Source organism: Cheilinus undulatus, linkage group 17 (genome assembly GCF_018320785.1).
Source record: "Cheilinus undulatus linkage group 17, ASM1832078v1, whole genome shotgun sequence".
Classification (NCBI taxonomy): domain Eukaryota; kingdom Metazoa; phylum Chordata; class Actinopteri; order Labriformes; family Labridae; genus Cheilinus; species Cheilinus undulatus.
In genome coordinates this window covers 4,852,534-4,868,369 of record NC_054881.1, presented here as the reverse complement: position 1 = coordinate 4,868,369, position 15,836 = coordinate 4,852,534, and the positions used below count along the sequence as shown (strand labels likewise).

At 38.3% G+C, this 15,836-nt stretch overlaps 1 protein-coding gene across 1 annotated transcript in view; it reads left to right on the top strand.

Moving 5' to 3' along the window:
* LOC121525436 (metal transporter CNNM4) overlaps positions 1-9,582 on the top strand; it is a 50,606-nt gene extending 41,024 nt beyond the window's left edge. The window contains exons 8-9 of the mRNA XM_041811440.1: positions 169-651; positions 7,937-9,582. Coding sequence (XP_041667374.1) covers positions 169-651; positions 7,937-7,978 — 525 coding nt within the window. The 3' untranslated portion in view covers positions 7,979-9,582. The remainder of the gene's footprint in view (positions 1-168; positions 652-7,936) is intronic.
* Positions 9,583-15,836: the final 6,254 nt, after the last annotated feature.

Genomic DNA, 15,836 nt, shown 5'->3' with positions numbered 1-15,836 from the left:
TTCTGCGTCATACCTTAACTACACGACTGGGATAGTTTTCTGCTTTGAGTTGCCGATGTAAACAACAAACTCAGGAAGATTTAAGCTATGGCATGTCTGAACTTTTCTTGAGATGTTAAGGAGTGCAATGGCTTAATCTTATCTTTTAATCTGTTTTGTTCTCTTTAGATCACTCGTGCTCACTACCAAAACGGTCTCCTGGCATCTAGGCTCGACAGCTCGCCTCAGACCCCAGACGGAAGTCACCCTCGTCTGGACACATCCACCTCGTTGCCCCCGATCACGCCACCGGGGACCCGAGCTCCACTGCCGCTGGCCACGCCTCCTGTGAAGCGTCAGCCGTCTAACACTCAACTGCCGCCTAGCAGCCGCGCTCTGCCACAATCCGCGCCTGCATCTGGCCGCAGACCCAGCCAGTCTCTGCCCCAAGCCACTCCCCCTCCAAGCAACCACACCCCTATCTCCCAAACCCCCCTGAGCACAGCCCCCTCTAACCCCCATCCGACTCTGACCTCGTCCAGGTCCCAGCATTCCCCGCCCTCTGCCGGCTCGGAGAACGGGGCGGGGGAGACCACCACTCTGCTCAGTGAGCAGCAGAACTGTGTGGGCCCACGTAGAGCCAGCCACGGCCAGGCCCACCCCCAGCCACAGGTCCACACCATCAGTCACACACACACTGAGAGCACCATCTAACTGTGGGGGGAACTTCCTGTGCACTCAGTAACTAAACTCACTGGCACTTCTTCCTGTTTGCTCGTTGTCTCCTGAACTTCTCCATAGACGTCTGAGGAGCAGCACATTGGTGTATTTTGTAAACACAAATCCTCCTCCTTTATCCTCCTCCTGCATGGCCCCCCTCCCCGTCCAACACTGAAATAGATCAAGAATAGACTACAAAGATGGCGGGGGCACAGGGAACGCTAGTGAGCGTGAGTAGACGGGGTTGTATGCAGGAGTATGTGCACTTAAAGGATCAGTTCACAAATCTTTGAAACAGATTGATTTCATATTTAACTACTCTTCTGGCGGTGCCTAGACTTTGGATTTTAAAATTTCTGTCTTTAACTCAAAACATAGTCACCTGATAGGAGCATAACTAAAAGACACAACAAACTAAAAATGGATAAGCGCAGAAACCCCAAATAGTACCCATTGTATTTCAGGCAGTTAGGAAATTTTATAGCCTGTTACAGTCTAAAATGACAGCATGGAACTGCTTTTCATTTCTCAGTAAGTTTTAAAATACCAGAAACCTAGTAATTATCAGTCACAACCAAGTGTTGAAAAAAATGAAACCAGTGCTGAATTGCAAAAAAAACCTGCAGTTCCTCAAACGTCCACTTGAGGCTGGCCACAAAAGTGAGTCAGTCCCCATTAGCTCCCATATTAAACTCTCGATTTTTACAGCAGAAATAAGCTTGTTTACAGACTTGCACAAAAGCAGCTTTAGTCTGAATAGACCTCATGTTTACAAGTTTATAATACACAAAAGATGAATTTGTCTGACTCATTTGTTTACATTATTTTTAGTGTAGAAATTTGCATAATTGAAGACACAGCTGATCTGACTGAAGCTTGCACATTTGACCACAATATGGCAACCACTGTTAAAGCTGGACAAATTTACTTCAAAAACAATGGTATATGTCACCAAAACAGCTGTATATCTATAATTTATACAGTCCATGGTCTGAAGCACTGGTTCTCAGAAATCATGACATAAATTTCTGGAAATTTTCAACAACTACAATTAATCAATGACCAAATGTTTCAGTTTGGGCCTTGCAAAGAAAAAGTAATGTAAATATTAGTTATTTTCCAGAGATATTGAGTAGCTGACACGCTGCAGTGGAAATAGCAGCTTTGTTATCTCAAGATAACAAGATGGATAAGTCCAGATCTTGTTAAAACAAACACAGTTTTCTCATTAGCATGGCGAATAATGTAATATCAAACTTTTTCAACCAGGCATACAGATGCAACCCACTGACAACAGCTCAGTGATTCACTTTTGGGCCGTGATCCACCTGTTTAGAGTCACTGGTCTAAAGTAACAGAACCAAAGGCTACCAAAGGACAAAGCTAGGCTTGTTAGCCAACATTTTTAATGTAGTGTGCTCACAAACTTCCTTTATTGAGTTACTAATGCTAACAATAATAATGGTATACAGTCAACGCTATGTACGCGAGATAAAAAAGGGTAAATGTATGTTGTGTCGTAAGTGTTGTAAAAAAAATAGCCAACTAAGCTAACTAGCGTACTTTTCTGAATGTTAAGTAGTTAGCCAAACCTTTGAGCAGACTTTAAATTAAATGTAATAATGTGCCAGCCAACGCTTTGTGTGCAAGGGAAAAAAAAATGCTGTAATTTTGTTGCAAGTGCTCTGGATAGCAAGCTAGGCTAGCAAGACTAAATTTGCTATCATTTTCCAAATGGAAAGTTGTTATCAGATTTTTTAACCAAAATATCAGTTATATTTCACAAATGTCGGGAATTGATTCTATTAGAGTACAAAATGAATGCCACATTTGTCAGGAGAGAGAAGGGTAATTTATGCTGTACCATTCCCTTTTGAGTGCTAGCTAGGCTAACTAGCTTTCTTAATGTAAAGTAGTTAGCCTAGCTTTTGAGTTCACTTTGAATCAAATGTGACAGATGTCTTAACTTTCTAACAGGTTACACATCCAATTCGGTGTTTACTAGTAAAAAAGGGAGTAATATTGGTGTCATTTTCTTTCAAATACTCTAAACATAGAAAGCTACAGCTAGGCAAGCTAGCTTACATTTGCCTACTTTCTCAAATTGAAAATTGTTATCCAAACTTAAAAGCAAAATTTCTGAGTTATATTTAATAGACACTGCTTAACATAAATCAAAGTACAAAACAAACACTGTGTCAGGAGAGAAAGGGAAAAATGTGCTGTCATTAACCATTTGAAGGCAAGCTAGGCTAACTAGCTTACTTTTTTAATGTGAAGTTAGCCTAACTTTTGAGTTCACTTTGAATCAAATGAGACAGATGTCTTAACTTTCTACAAGGATACATATTCAATTCTATGCTAACTCGAAAAAAGGGAATAACATTGGTGTCATTTTCTTTCAAATACTCGAACATGGAAGTTTTAGCTAGGCTAGCTAGCTTACATGAGCCTACTTTCTACCTACATTAACCTACTTTCCACTTAGATTAGCCTACTTTCTCAAATTGAAAATTGTTAACCCAACTTAAAAGTTTCTCAGTTTAAGTTAACAGATGCTGCTAATATTCCAGTACAAAATAAACACTGTTTGTCAGGAGAAAAAGGGAAGATAATGCTGTGTCTCTCTCGTAAGCAGATCATTACAAGGCAGGCTAACTAGCTTACATTTCTGAATGTAAAATAGTTAGCCAAACTTTTGAGGAGACTTTGAGTGAAATATAAAATTTCACAACCAGCATTCTGTGTGCTAGTGGAATGCTGCCATTTTCTTACATTTTTTCAAAAATAGCTAGGGTACCTAGCCTACATTAGCTGACTTTCTTTTAGATTGAATCGAAAATTGAGCTCAAACAGTACAAACAGTACAATACAGCTGTTTGTTGGGAGAGAAAGGGAAACATAGGCTGTCATTCTCTAGTAAGCAGTAAGATGTTGCGTACTTTTATGGCTCACAGTGCGATTTACAGTCAGCTGGGCTAACTAGCTTATGTTTCTGAAAGTAGCTAGCCTAACTTTTGATCAGACTTGTAGTGAAATGTGACAGATGTCTTAATCATGAATACGCACAAATTCTGTAGTTGTATCATTGTGTTTGCTTACAGAGGAAGAGGATACCTGCCTGGCCTTTGCTAAAAAGTCAAATTTCATTTACTTTTCTTTAACAGACAGATATCTTTACATTTCTCCACCTCAAACTGAAACTACTCCAAAGTTGTTTTCTCTCTGGATTTTTGGTGAACTGACCCTTTAAGTCGTCACATGTGAGACAGTAACAGAAAACTTTCTCTACCACCTGCTGCGTCCCCTCAACCCTGCTACACAGACTACTCTTAACCAGTTTATTTTATTTATTTACTCTTTTAAGTTTCTGTTTATTTCCCAAAGAGTGACGCTTCCAAAAACTAACACAGTCACTGTTTGGTTTTTGGTTTTAGTTCGTTCTAGAACAGCACTTTGTTTGAGTGTGTTGTTTGGTTGGAAGCGTGGTGGCTTTTATTGTGGCGGGACAGATTGTAAGGGAGTGATGTAATCTGTCTCGTCTCTGTGCTGAGCTGTTAGTGGGTCTATTTAACTACCAGCAAACGGACCAGATTCACTGTCCTGGATGGATTTTATAGCCTGAAGTGAAAGATGAACAACCGTCACGCTGATTTTGCACGATGGAGCCACTTTTATTACAAACTGAATGCTTTGAATGAGAAAATTTAACTAACTTCTCTGCAGCTTCTTGAATTTATTTGATGTATTTTACTTACTTGAACACCTCAGCTTATTTACATTTATTTATATCTTAAAACATTAACTTAAAACCAAATATATTTTTTAAAAATAGAGCTCCTATTGGCCGGACTCCTGCCAACACAAAGTAACTAACCAGTTAATGTTTTCTGTATTAAAAGGAGATTATTTTCATTTTTAGATAGCAATATGTAAATACTGAAGATGTTAAAAGGTGCAAACTAATATGTAAACGAAATAAGAATTGAGTTTACTTGAGCTCATTGTCCAGTTGGATTTATCAGTGTGAACCACTGAACCTTTATTATGACAAGTGAAAGACAAAATAAGGGAAAATATTTATCAAAAAGTGTATTATCTTTTATACTGCTGTTTATAACCCAGAAATGCATGTTTAGCTCATTTATTTACAAGCTTATAGCACTTAAACAATACTAACTGCCTATAACTAGTCCTTTTTGCATCCTAAACAAATGAATTTAAGGACATGGCTGCCTGCAAACTTAGAAAAAAATTCAAATTGAAGCATGCAATTGAAGATTTAAGCAATAAAATTATATATTATTTGTGGCTAAGAGGCTAAAACTTGCAAAAACAGCGTAATGGTCCTTAAAGTCACTGGTGATGTGAGGGTGGGAGTTTTTGTTGCCTACCTCTTCATGAAGGCAATATGTGTAAATTATTTACTCACCAAGAGAAGAGAAAAAATATTTATTTTACATTATTTAATTTATATACAGGATATAAGACTGTTTTTGTATTTTAGAGGTTTTATTTATTTAACGCTTTCGTTTGTTCTTGAAAAAACTGCAGCTTGAGTTGACAAGCTGTCTATTTTACGTGACTTTTACTGCACGGTCTGTTTATTTTTAGCGACTTTAAAATATTTCTCACTGTGAACAGAGCTCGGTGCTCCTCAAAGCGTCACAAAGTCAACATACACTGTGGACTGATGTCAGAACTCTACATTTGGGACTTTTTCTGAGCCTCATTTGAGTTCCTGTTGACATTTTTACCAAATAATCCACATCAACAATAAGGCTAAGACTCACAGCGAGGCCATTTCTACACGTTCTCTGCACAATAATCTGATTTCAGATGAGGGACTTGATGACGGACTGTAGCAAAACGACCAAACTCTTCCTGTCAGAGGCTCTGGACTCTTTTGGTTCTAAACAGGGTTGTAGATATGGTTTTAAGAAGTCCCTAAGTCCTATAAATATGAACAGCATTTGTTTGGTTTTATACTGGTTTTAAACATAAGGACATGTGGACATGAGGACAGATGAACAGATGCTAATTTTAATGCAGCAGTTTTCATGGAATAGTTCAACATTTTCGGGATGTACGCTCTTTTGCATTCTTGCTTAAAGAGAAGTAGAATAATAGTTTGATAAATGCTCAATCAAAAAGGCAGTTAGCTTGCAAGCTAGAAAGTGTTAAGTCAGAGAAAGAGATCAAAATTTGTGGAAATTTGTGACGAACTGCTGACTAGGACCCAGGAGTAGGGCTTGAGCCAAGGATGCAGGTGAAAGGAGTGTTTTTACATGCAAACAAAGATGGGTTAGCTGGCGCGTTGCAGGCAGAATCACTTGCAGTGTGTAGGAGGCACTGCAAGGAAAAAAGTACAACAAAGAAAAATGTCCTGTTTACACAATGTTTTCGAGTGAAAACACAAACGCTTTGTAGTGTTTTGGCTGTCCGTTTACACAGCAACCATGTTTTGGTGCCTGAAAACGGAACTTTTCGGAAACGGACTCTAGAGTGGAATTTTTTCAAAACGCCCCCATCTTTGTCTCCGTGTAAACAGTGAAACCAGCACTTTCTGAAAACGGACATGCGCACTGTGGCTGCAGTAAATATCCATGCGAGAGTAGACTTATAACGCATGCGCAGATGGCAAGCCCAAAACAAAACAAAGATGGCTGACACCAGTGTACTGTTCGTGTTCCTCACTCTTTTGAATTTAACTGTACTTCTCCAACAAAGTGTTTATTTACCTCACCATTACTTGGATCAGCGGAGACGTATTTCATGCCTGCACCAGATTCTGACTCGACCCATACGCCGTTGAAGGGCGTATGGGTCGAGTCAGAATCTGGTGCAGGCACGAAAATCGCACTGCCATCTACAGGCCTGACATGTGTACTACATAATTTTTGGTGTTTCCCGCAGTCTCATGTGAAAGGAGATCGTTTTGAAAACGTTGCCGTCTGAACGTGAAACTTTTTGGAAACAAAAACGGAAAACGAAGCAAAGCATTGTCGTGTAAACGAGGCCTAAGAAACTTTAAAAAAATGACAGAGAAAGATCACTTGTAAATCACAGAGCCGGTTACCACACTTGAGGCTGAAGAGATATTCTGGCATCTGAAGGCTCAACGCGATGTGGTAAAGTGGGGCTCTTGATCGCCCAAAGATTGGCTGAGGCAGTGACTGCCCAGTGCTCCTGCCCTTCCCTAAACACAGAGCCACCTTTCCAACACACACAAAAAAATCTAAACACAAAGTCCAAAAAACAGGAGATCAACCATGACAGAAACTGATACTCTTCAAGGAGCCTGGTTAGCTGTTTCCCCAGTTCCAGTTTTTGTGCTAAGCTAAGCTAACCTAAGAAAGTTAGACTCTAGCTGCAAGTTTATCTTAAATCTAAGAAGAAACTTTTCTTGTGTTTTCTGCGCTATTGCAAACACAAGCCTACTTAAAGCATGGGTTCTGTGTTCTGTTGCTTTCCTTGCAAGGGTTGAATGTAAAATTTATACCATAAAATACAAAGCTGCAGACATTAGAAATAGCTTATCTAAGCATAGAGAGTGAAATTTCAAGACCTGGCTCTTTGCAAAACTTTCAAAAGATTTGCAGAAAAATAGTCGGCCATTTTTGCAATTACCTAGGATGGCTTTTCTTAATAAGTTGCAAACAAACTGCACACTATTGTAGTAGTACTGAACTAAAAGGCTCCTCTTCATTCATTTCTTTGTGCTGATTGGTTGGAGCATTTCCTAGCATTTTTGTCTACACCTCTTGATAACACTTGGTGAACTGCAGTGACAGTTTCCAGCTCCATTTTCCCTACTATGGCTAACCTGTGAGTGTAGCTTTATACCTAACTGATAGATATCTAACTGTGCAAGAAAGCAAGTGAGCAATTTCCCTCCAATGTTGAGCTTTTCCTTTAACCAGTTTGTCTCTTATGCATTTGTTAACCTTTACACTGGCAGTAAGAGCAGGGTTAAGGATTGACACTTGAATATAGAAAACACTCACAGCACAATAACTCTACTGGACGACAAACATTCCTCTGCATGTCCTCACTCTGGTGACGTTAACCCTGTTTCTTCTCACAGCTGAACGTGGTGTGAAACCCTCATGTTGTTCCCTGTGACTGGGTAGTGTTCCTCACAAATTCACACAAAAAAAAAACAGGGAATTATTCATTTACACTAAACACTGTAAAGTACATTTTATTGTGTATGTAAACTTGATGAATCTTTCAGACGAGGACTTGTAGGACGTTTCCGGAGGACTGGAAAGGCTGAGATAAAGAGATTAACACGAAGACGACTGTAGCGGCTCACTCCTCACTCCTCTCTGTGGGTGAGCTCACTTTTAAGCTGCTAGCATGTAATCTACCTATTTTTGTTTTCCTGTGAATGCAGTGACACTGAAACAATCAAAGTGACTGTAAAGATGAACTATTTTGCAGACGATATAGTGATTTATTCAGAAGATATAAAAAGAACAACTGTTAAATAAGCTAGCACTGATCTGAGAACACTTTAAACCCATGAGTTGTTTTAGACTTTGTAGTCAAGTCTATCAAACGGTGGATATTCCAGAGTGTTTCTCCTTTTTTTGGGATGATTTCCAAACTGGATTACGAAGAGGACGACTATTAAGCTGCCTATACGGGGTGCCCAAAAAGCCCCAGGTTCACAGCTGGTTTGTGGTTAAAAAAGATTTATTTATTGAAAGATGATTGGGGATATGCACATCTAAAGCCCTAAATCACCATGTGAAGAGTATATTTATTTTCTTACCTGTGGGGGGAGTCCTTGTGTCAAATTCTAGTTGAAGGATTTTTATTTCCAGCAGGTTCTCATGTCCAACTTGTCAAAAATGGCAGCTTTGTTCGTGGCCCAACGCTTCAGAATATGCTAAATTTGGTTCTCATATTAGCTTGTTTTTTGCATGCTTGTGAAGTTGGAAAGTTGTATTATGAAGCCAAATATTAAGGCGATGGATTGGTCAAGAAAAAAATGGGGTTATTATCCAAGAGACTGGGGTTTGACCCTGTTTCAAACTGTGGTCAATGCTAATTTCTCCGCTGGGGCTGATTCCTTATGTGGTTGCAATGTAAGCTGCTTTGTAGTGCATAAAAATATCCCTTAATAGTGAAGTTATGCAACTTAGATTGACTGTTGCATGTCAAACATATGATTAGAATTCTTCTCAGCCATTGACTATCTATATTAATATGGACGGTGCGTCTCTTTTTCCTGACATTGTGAAGCCAGAACACCCATTACAATGGATGCTGACATTTTGTGATAATAATACAGTTAGGAGGATAGAATTTCAAAAGACAACTGGCTGGTTGAACCGTAGAATTGATGCTACGCCCCTTTTTGCTAACCAGGCACATTTGTTATGGATTGGTGCCATAGACTAGATATTAATATTTTTAGATCTTACGAAACAAACCCATGTTCAGCCTAATTTGTCATGTTTCCGACTTTTCTTTTGCTTTTAACAACAAATTAAAACAAAACTGTGTTGTCACAACAAAATCTGCATCTGATAAAAATGTATTGATGAGTATTTTAACTTTATAGTTTGACTCGTGTCCCACCTGTTAACATGGAGGAGGCCTACTGAAGAGTCCAGAGTGATCATCCCCCCATTCAGCCTTGAAACTGAATGGTACTAGATCAGAAAACAATGAAAGGAACAAATCAGACACTATTGCATTGTTTTTTCAACTAACCAATTAAAACAACACAATTTACAACATGTGTTTGCATCCTTAATTGACAAAGGCATGTAAAAGAGGAGCTAAAGAGGAGTGAAATGGTCAAATTTGGGTCCAGTGTTGTGTTCCTACCAGTGTAAATTTCATCGACTAAAAGTATGAATAAAAAAATTAAGTCAACAAACTTTTTTTAAAAAGAAAGAGAAGACTAAGACTTGCTAAAAATAGATCTTTGGTAACTAAAACTCTGAGGAAAAGTAGGTTGAGGGTTTCATCAAGGACTAAAAAGAGTCTAAATGTAATTTTGAATCGTCAGATTTTTAAAAATCTGATGAAAATTTCTAGTAAATCCGTCAAAACACAATGCATCTGTAGCAGCAGAGATCCCTGGTGTGACAAAGTGCATACTGCTATGATACGGCGTCAGATTAAAGCAAGGGGAATAAATGTAATGACTTTCCTTGGACTGAAACTGAACTAAAAGATTAAAATGTGACTTAGCTAGTGACCATTTCATCTGAAGACCAACATTAAAATACCTTTCAAAATTAATTTTCTGTTAACAGACTCTTCACACATTCACCAGCATATCAAATTTGTTTGAAAAGTAAGAATCCAACTTGTTTAACATGGCTGAAATACCCATTAGGTATGTGATGCTGGTCCTTGATCAGGAAGTTATCATTTCTAGGTTTGACCCACTGAAAGTTGGATCCATGCTCCTAATAATCATTAAAAAGTACAGCCCAGTTTTCTTATGTTAAGATTTATACCATGAAAGACGCTGTCTTTTAGGCAAAGCACCTGTAAATATTTTGGTTTCACTCCTTGGTGGCTGTTGCACTGTCCATCTTAATACACACCAAAACCATAAATTTTTCAGAGCAAATATTTAGGTGACTGAAACGTTCCAGGTTACGGCACCTTAACAGAACTAAACTTTGACATATTTCTAAAATAACCAGGTGGAAATTTCTATTGCACTTCAGCAGCTTATGGAATATAGGGCATTCTTTTAGTACGCTTCATTGTTAAATTCTGAAGGATGTTATGTGGTCATTATGGCTAACTTACTTGATCGAGTTCTTTCCATACTTTGGAACATTTATTATGGCTAACTTGACCATGTGTAAAACTTACATCAGAAGGGGACCTTAATTTTCATATTTGAAGCTTGGAGCCACAGAGCGAGCCAATATTTTTCACGAGTTTACAGTGAAAATGTGTTATTTTAGTTTTTTTATGTTGCATGTTGTCACATTAACTTGTGCTTTACCAAACGACCACACAGCAAACCTGGGGCCATGCACTATCCCAGCATGCACAGTGCACTAAGAGCTGTGGGGGCCTAATGGGGGGCCCTGCAGCTTATTTTACCCCAGGGGCCCGGCACCAGTTTTATCTGGCCATGGAGAAAATCTGAGAAAACCATCTTTTATTCAGCAGGACCATAGTAAAGGGAAAAAACTGCTTTTAAATGCAGTTCTTTGTGAAGAGGACGTAGCCTTACCAAGGAAAACCTAGACCTGCCTGCTGGTTCATTTAGGTCTCATGTAGCAATTGGTCTCATACTGGTTTCCAGTGAAGCCACTGGTTGGCTGTGTGACCACCAGTCTGAGGACTGGAGAAATGTGAAACAAATGTTCTGAATATTACTGTTGTATTTATTGTAAACATTGTATTTATTATTGTTGTTGTTGTTTATGTTGGTTTTTGTTATAGGCGTGCACCTGAGGGTGTGGTTCTGTGAAAACGGGCTTCCAGCTGTGAGATGCAGCAGCTCTTATTGGGTTAATTTACCCAGAAACACTGTGTTCAGTTCCCTGATTGCTGTTTGTGTTATATTTTACTGTAAATACTCTGTACATGAGGGGATGAAAGGCTGACAGATGAGGACAAATAGATCTATCTATGAAGAAATATGAAATGTTATTTCCATTTCCAGTTACACTTTTATTCTGGCACATGTTCATCATGAAATAGTTGCTTATACCTTTATATAAATGTAGAAAAATGCTTCTTTATTGGCCGTTAAGAAGCACCCATTAAAGTCTTATTCTACCCTATAGTTACTGCTTATTATGGCACCCCGAAAACAACCCCATAATAAGAATCCTAACTGCACACAGGGTCAGATGTTGCACTGCATCCTGCAGCATCACACGCTCACTGTCCTTTAAAATTCAAATTTTTTCCCTGCAAATTTAAGTTTGCCATGCTAACTGTATGAAACCTAGTGCTTTTAATTTTAATGCAGACAAACAGAGGTGTAAAACTCTGTACTGATTCGCCTTTGTCAGCTGAATAGTTTAGCCTCCATGGTGACAAAAGTCAGATCAGATCAATCACAGATACGGATATTACTAATTCACCACTATATCAACTTTTGCAAACAAGCTAAAAGCTCTTTGAGAAAGGAATGAGAAAGAAAATCAAGGAAGTCCCCCTGTCAGATGCTCCTGATCCCTTGTCATCTCCCTATTTCATTGTTCCTTCCCCATTTAAGATGAGTGACAGAGAGGAAAACGTGCTGCTTGCTCATTCAAGATGTAGTTAGGCCAAAGTATGAGGGAAAAAAAACAAAAACAAGTTCCTGATGTGCACTTGAAACTAGCCCATACTCGTTAGAAAAGTTGTACACGTTTTACGTGCAGGTTTTGCATAATGAGTCATTTTTTGTGCACCCTTTGGAACCTCATCATGTGAGAAATATGCATGCAATAATTTCTTGTGACAGTCAAGCCTGAAAAACACCGGCGCTGTACAACGCATGTCAAAACGATTGCCCCCATGATTTTGTATGAACAAATCCACCAGTGGTGGCCAGGCGTCAGGCTGCACCATGGCACTTTAGGCCAGTGGTTCCCAGATCTCCCAGAAAGTTGGGACCCCTTCTGCTCTAACAGAGTCAAAATCAGATGTACAAATATTATTCTAAAATCATGATAAGAAACAGAATTTAAGACAGACATGAAGGTTTACCTAAAAGATTTTTAAAAAAAGAGAATCTGGTGACTTTTGAGCAAAGAAGTCAAATTTTTGGGCAAAAACCCTCAACATTTTTGAGATTATAAAGTTTGAAATTTACAAGGAAACAAACTCAGGATATTTGAGTTTAAAAAGTTAAACATTTACAAGGGAAAAATGAAATTTCTCAGCTTTAAAAAAGTCTTACATTTTGACATTGTAAACTCAAATTTTTTGTTTTTAAAATCATAAATTTACAACTGTGTACAGTGAAAAATTCATAAGAAACCTAAAAAGATGGATTTTGACTTTTCGACTCTATAATCTCAAAAATTTTGCTACTCATACATTTACAACTTTAAAAGTTAAACATTTCTATTTTTTTCTCATAAATTTGTGTTTTTTTTTAACTAGAGAATTTTTCAGAGTTTTTGTCAATTTTGAGATTTTGGCATCTTTCATATACAAGTAAGGGGGCTTGATTCCTGACACTGACGGTAGCGGCTGGTGGAGTATTTTGTCCATCTCAGCTGCCGTAGTAGCAGCTCTGAGAGCACAGAAAAAAGGAATTTAGCGCCATCTTTTCTGTGAGGTGTAGAATAAACAGGACGTCTAGGCTGCTGGTGAAATTCCATTACTGCTGTCCTTTTTTCACCAACCCGGTGAGGCAGAGAGGCGATCTCAATGGGAGCTTTCGACTCAGGTATCAAGCACCTGGGGAGTTTGACTGTTGACGCGCCTCTGCAGCTGGTCTGGCGCCGGTGTGTTTAAGCTTGAAAAACATTCTTGTGTGCAGAAAGTATCTCCTTTGCACACCATACCATCTCATGAGCAGGGAGATGGTTTGGTGCTTAAAGGATCATGTCTGGCATGCACAAGAGAGCTTTCCGTGCACCCCTGAAGCCTTTATGTTCCTGCCTGTGTCACCATTGGGCCTCCTTAGATTTCAGATTGAAAGGAGAGAATATTTTATAGAGGAACGGCAGCTTTTATATGCATCACTCTGTATTTTAAGCCTCTAATGGAGAATAAAAATACCGACTCCGTGAATAGGGGTGCAGCTGCATGGACAGCACCCGTTAAGTTTGAAGTTTTGGCCATGATGGATTTGTCAGCCACAAATAGGCAAGAGTTTATGTTGTATACCCAGCTTTAGCATATATTTAAGCATCTTTGAATCTTTTAAATGGACTATTAGAATGCAGAATAAGACTTAAATGAGTGCTCTAAATGCTGCCAATATAAATGTTTATAAGCAGCTAACAAGTGTTGAATATGTGCACCTTAATATGAAGTGTAGAAGTTCTATCTCCATTGTTTTGCTAGAAAGCATTTTATAGCAATAAACATTGCACAGAGTTGACCTCATTTAATAATTTACAATCTTCTGTAGCTTTTTTCTATGTTTCTATCATGAGACATGATAACCAAAGCTTTATTTCTCTCTTATCATCTCTATTTCCTGTCTTCCCACATCCCAAACTGCTCCCTCTCTTTGACTCCTTTTCGCTCATTAATTTTTCACCCACTCCTTATCTCCACTCCTCTCCCGCTGCTCAAAAAGAAAAAAAAAAGTATTGAAATTCCTGCAGCTTAAGCCCTTTTTATTGTTAGGACCTTTTCTATCATGGGACAGGAGCGGGGGAGCCGAGCTTATCAGCAACTCCTGCGGTGTTGTTTTTTGGCCCTGCAGCGGTGTGATGATTAGACGCAGGAGAAGGTTAAATATTTTCTGCTGCAGCGTTCTCAGACTTTTCCACACTGTGTATCATTCACATGTGGAGCGCTGAGGGAGAAAAGAGGACAAGAAGAGTACAAAAGCAAGCCTCATGACATGTGTCTGCATATTTTATTGATATTTTCAAATATATTTAGATTACAGTGTTGTTGCACGCTGAGATTGTGCAAGATTTTTAGAGCTGCAAATAATTCAAAGAGCCAGAAAATTAAAATATTCATAGCTGAGTTTTGCAGGCATACTTCAAGCCCAGGAAGTAATGTCTTGATTTCATAAACTCTGATATGAAGGTGATTTTCCCCGTTTCATTCCCCCAGGGTCTGTACAGAAGAAGAAGAAAGCCTGCTTGGCAGTGTTGGGTGTACATTTTATTTTTTCTTTTATTGCAACGGTCAGAAAGATAAAGGAGCACTTCCAAACATGGCTTATGTAACTTGAAGCAATGTGTACATACTGTTTTATAACTATGTAAGGCATTTGAAGAAATCTGAGAGGTTAATAAACCCGAGATATATTTCTCTACGGAAACCGGTCTCTGATTTAATCACACACAAACTTTTCTTGGTCTGTCATCCCACGTCTCACATTTTTGATGTGAGAAATGTTTACAGGACTGTGGGTGGATCCTCAGAAAATGTTATCAAGAGGAAGCTGGTTATTATATGGCTGCTGTTTCAATTCTGCTCTTCACTGTCCACATAATTTATTATGCAGTTATGAAGCAAAGAAATTCACAATATGCTCATTTTTAGGACTGCTCACAAACTACAAAATTAAAGGATGGGTTTCAGTTTTCTCTGTAAACAATGCTCGCCTAACAGTGTCAGTCTAACAACATTTTCTCCTAAATGTGGCGCCGTTTGCAGAAAATCTGCAGGGTGAAATGCAAACTTTCACTTGTTAATCTTTAAAATTTCAGGTAAGCTTTCCACTTGCAATACACCAAATTTTCCAGCTTAAAGTGTAAAATGTGCAATTAAAAGAAATAATATTTCTACATTTTTTGGTCATTTGCAAATAGAAAATGTGCATAAAAGGCTGTATCGTAATGCAGATGTAGTATATGAGACAATACAGCAAAATCATCAGTGTTAACCCTTTATAGGACACTCATTGAAATACTTTCAATCTGAAAATTTAAGCCCTAGAATATTATTGGTGGACATCCCTTGACTTTCTTTGATATTTTTAAATATTTTTTTTTATTACTATGGTGAAATAAGGTCGGCAAAGTGACCAAATATGGCTCCCCTACCTGCTTACGGTTTTTAAAAAGTTTCCATATGCATATTTTAATGTTATTTATTGAAAAATAAAAACATACAATTAAATAAGTTTTAACTACCACATTAAAATATATTTATATACACAAACAACATATTTAAATAAAAAAATATGGTAAATAATGACAATTCAAAGATGCTGCTTTTCCATTAAACCTGGGACATGGACCAGGTCAAACCTCACAGAATCAGATGGCTGTAGTGTCTCCTCACAGGCTCAGCATGGTGAAGCTGTCTTTAGAGTCTGACCTCTTCTGGAGCCAATTCCAACAGGAAACCTTAAATAATCACAAATTTTGAATTACTACGTGAATTATAGCAGTGATGAGGCATACTATAAAAATAACTGATTTATGTCACTGAATTATAATAACACTGTTATACTGTTGTAAAACTGATTAAAACCACACATCTTTCATGATGTATGCATGCTTTTT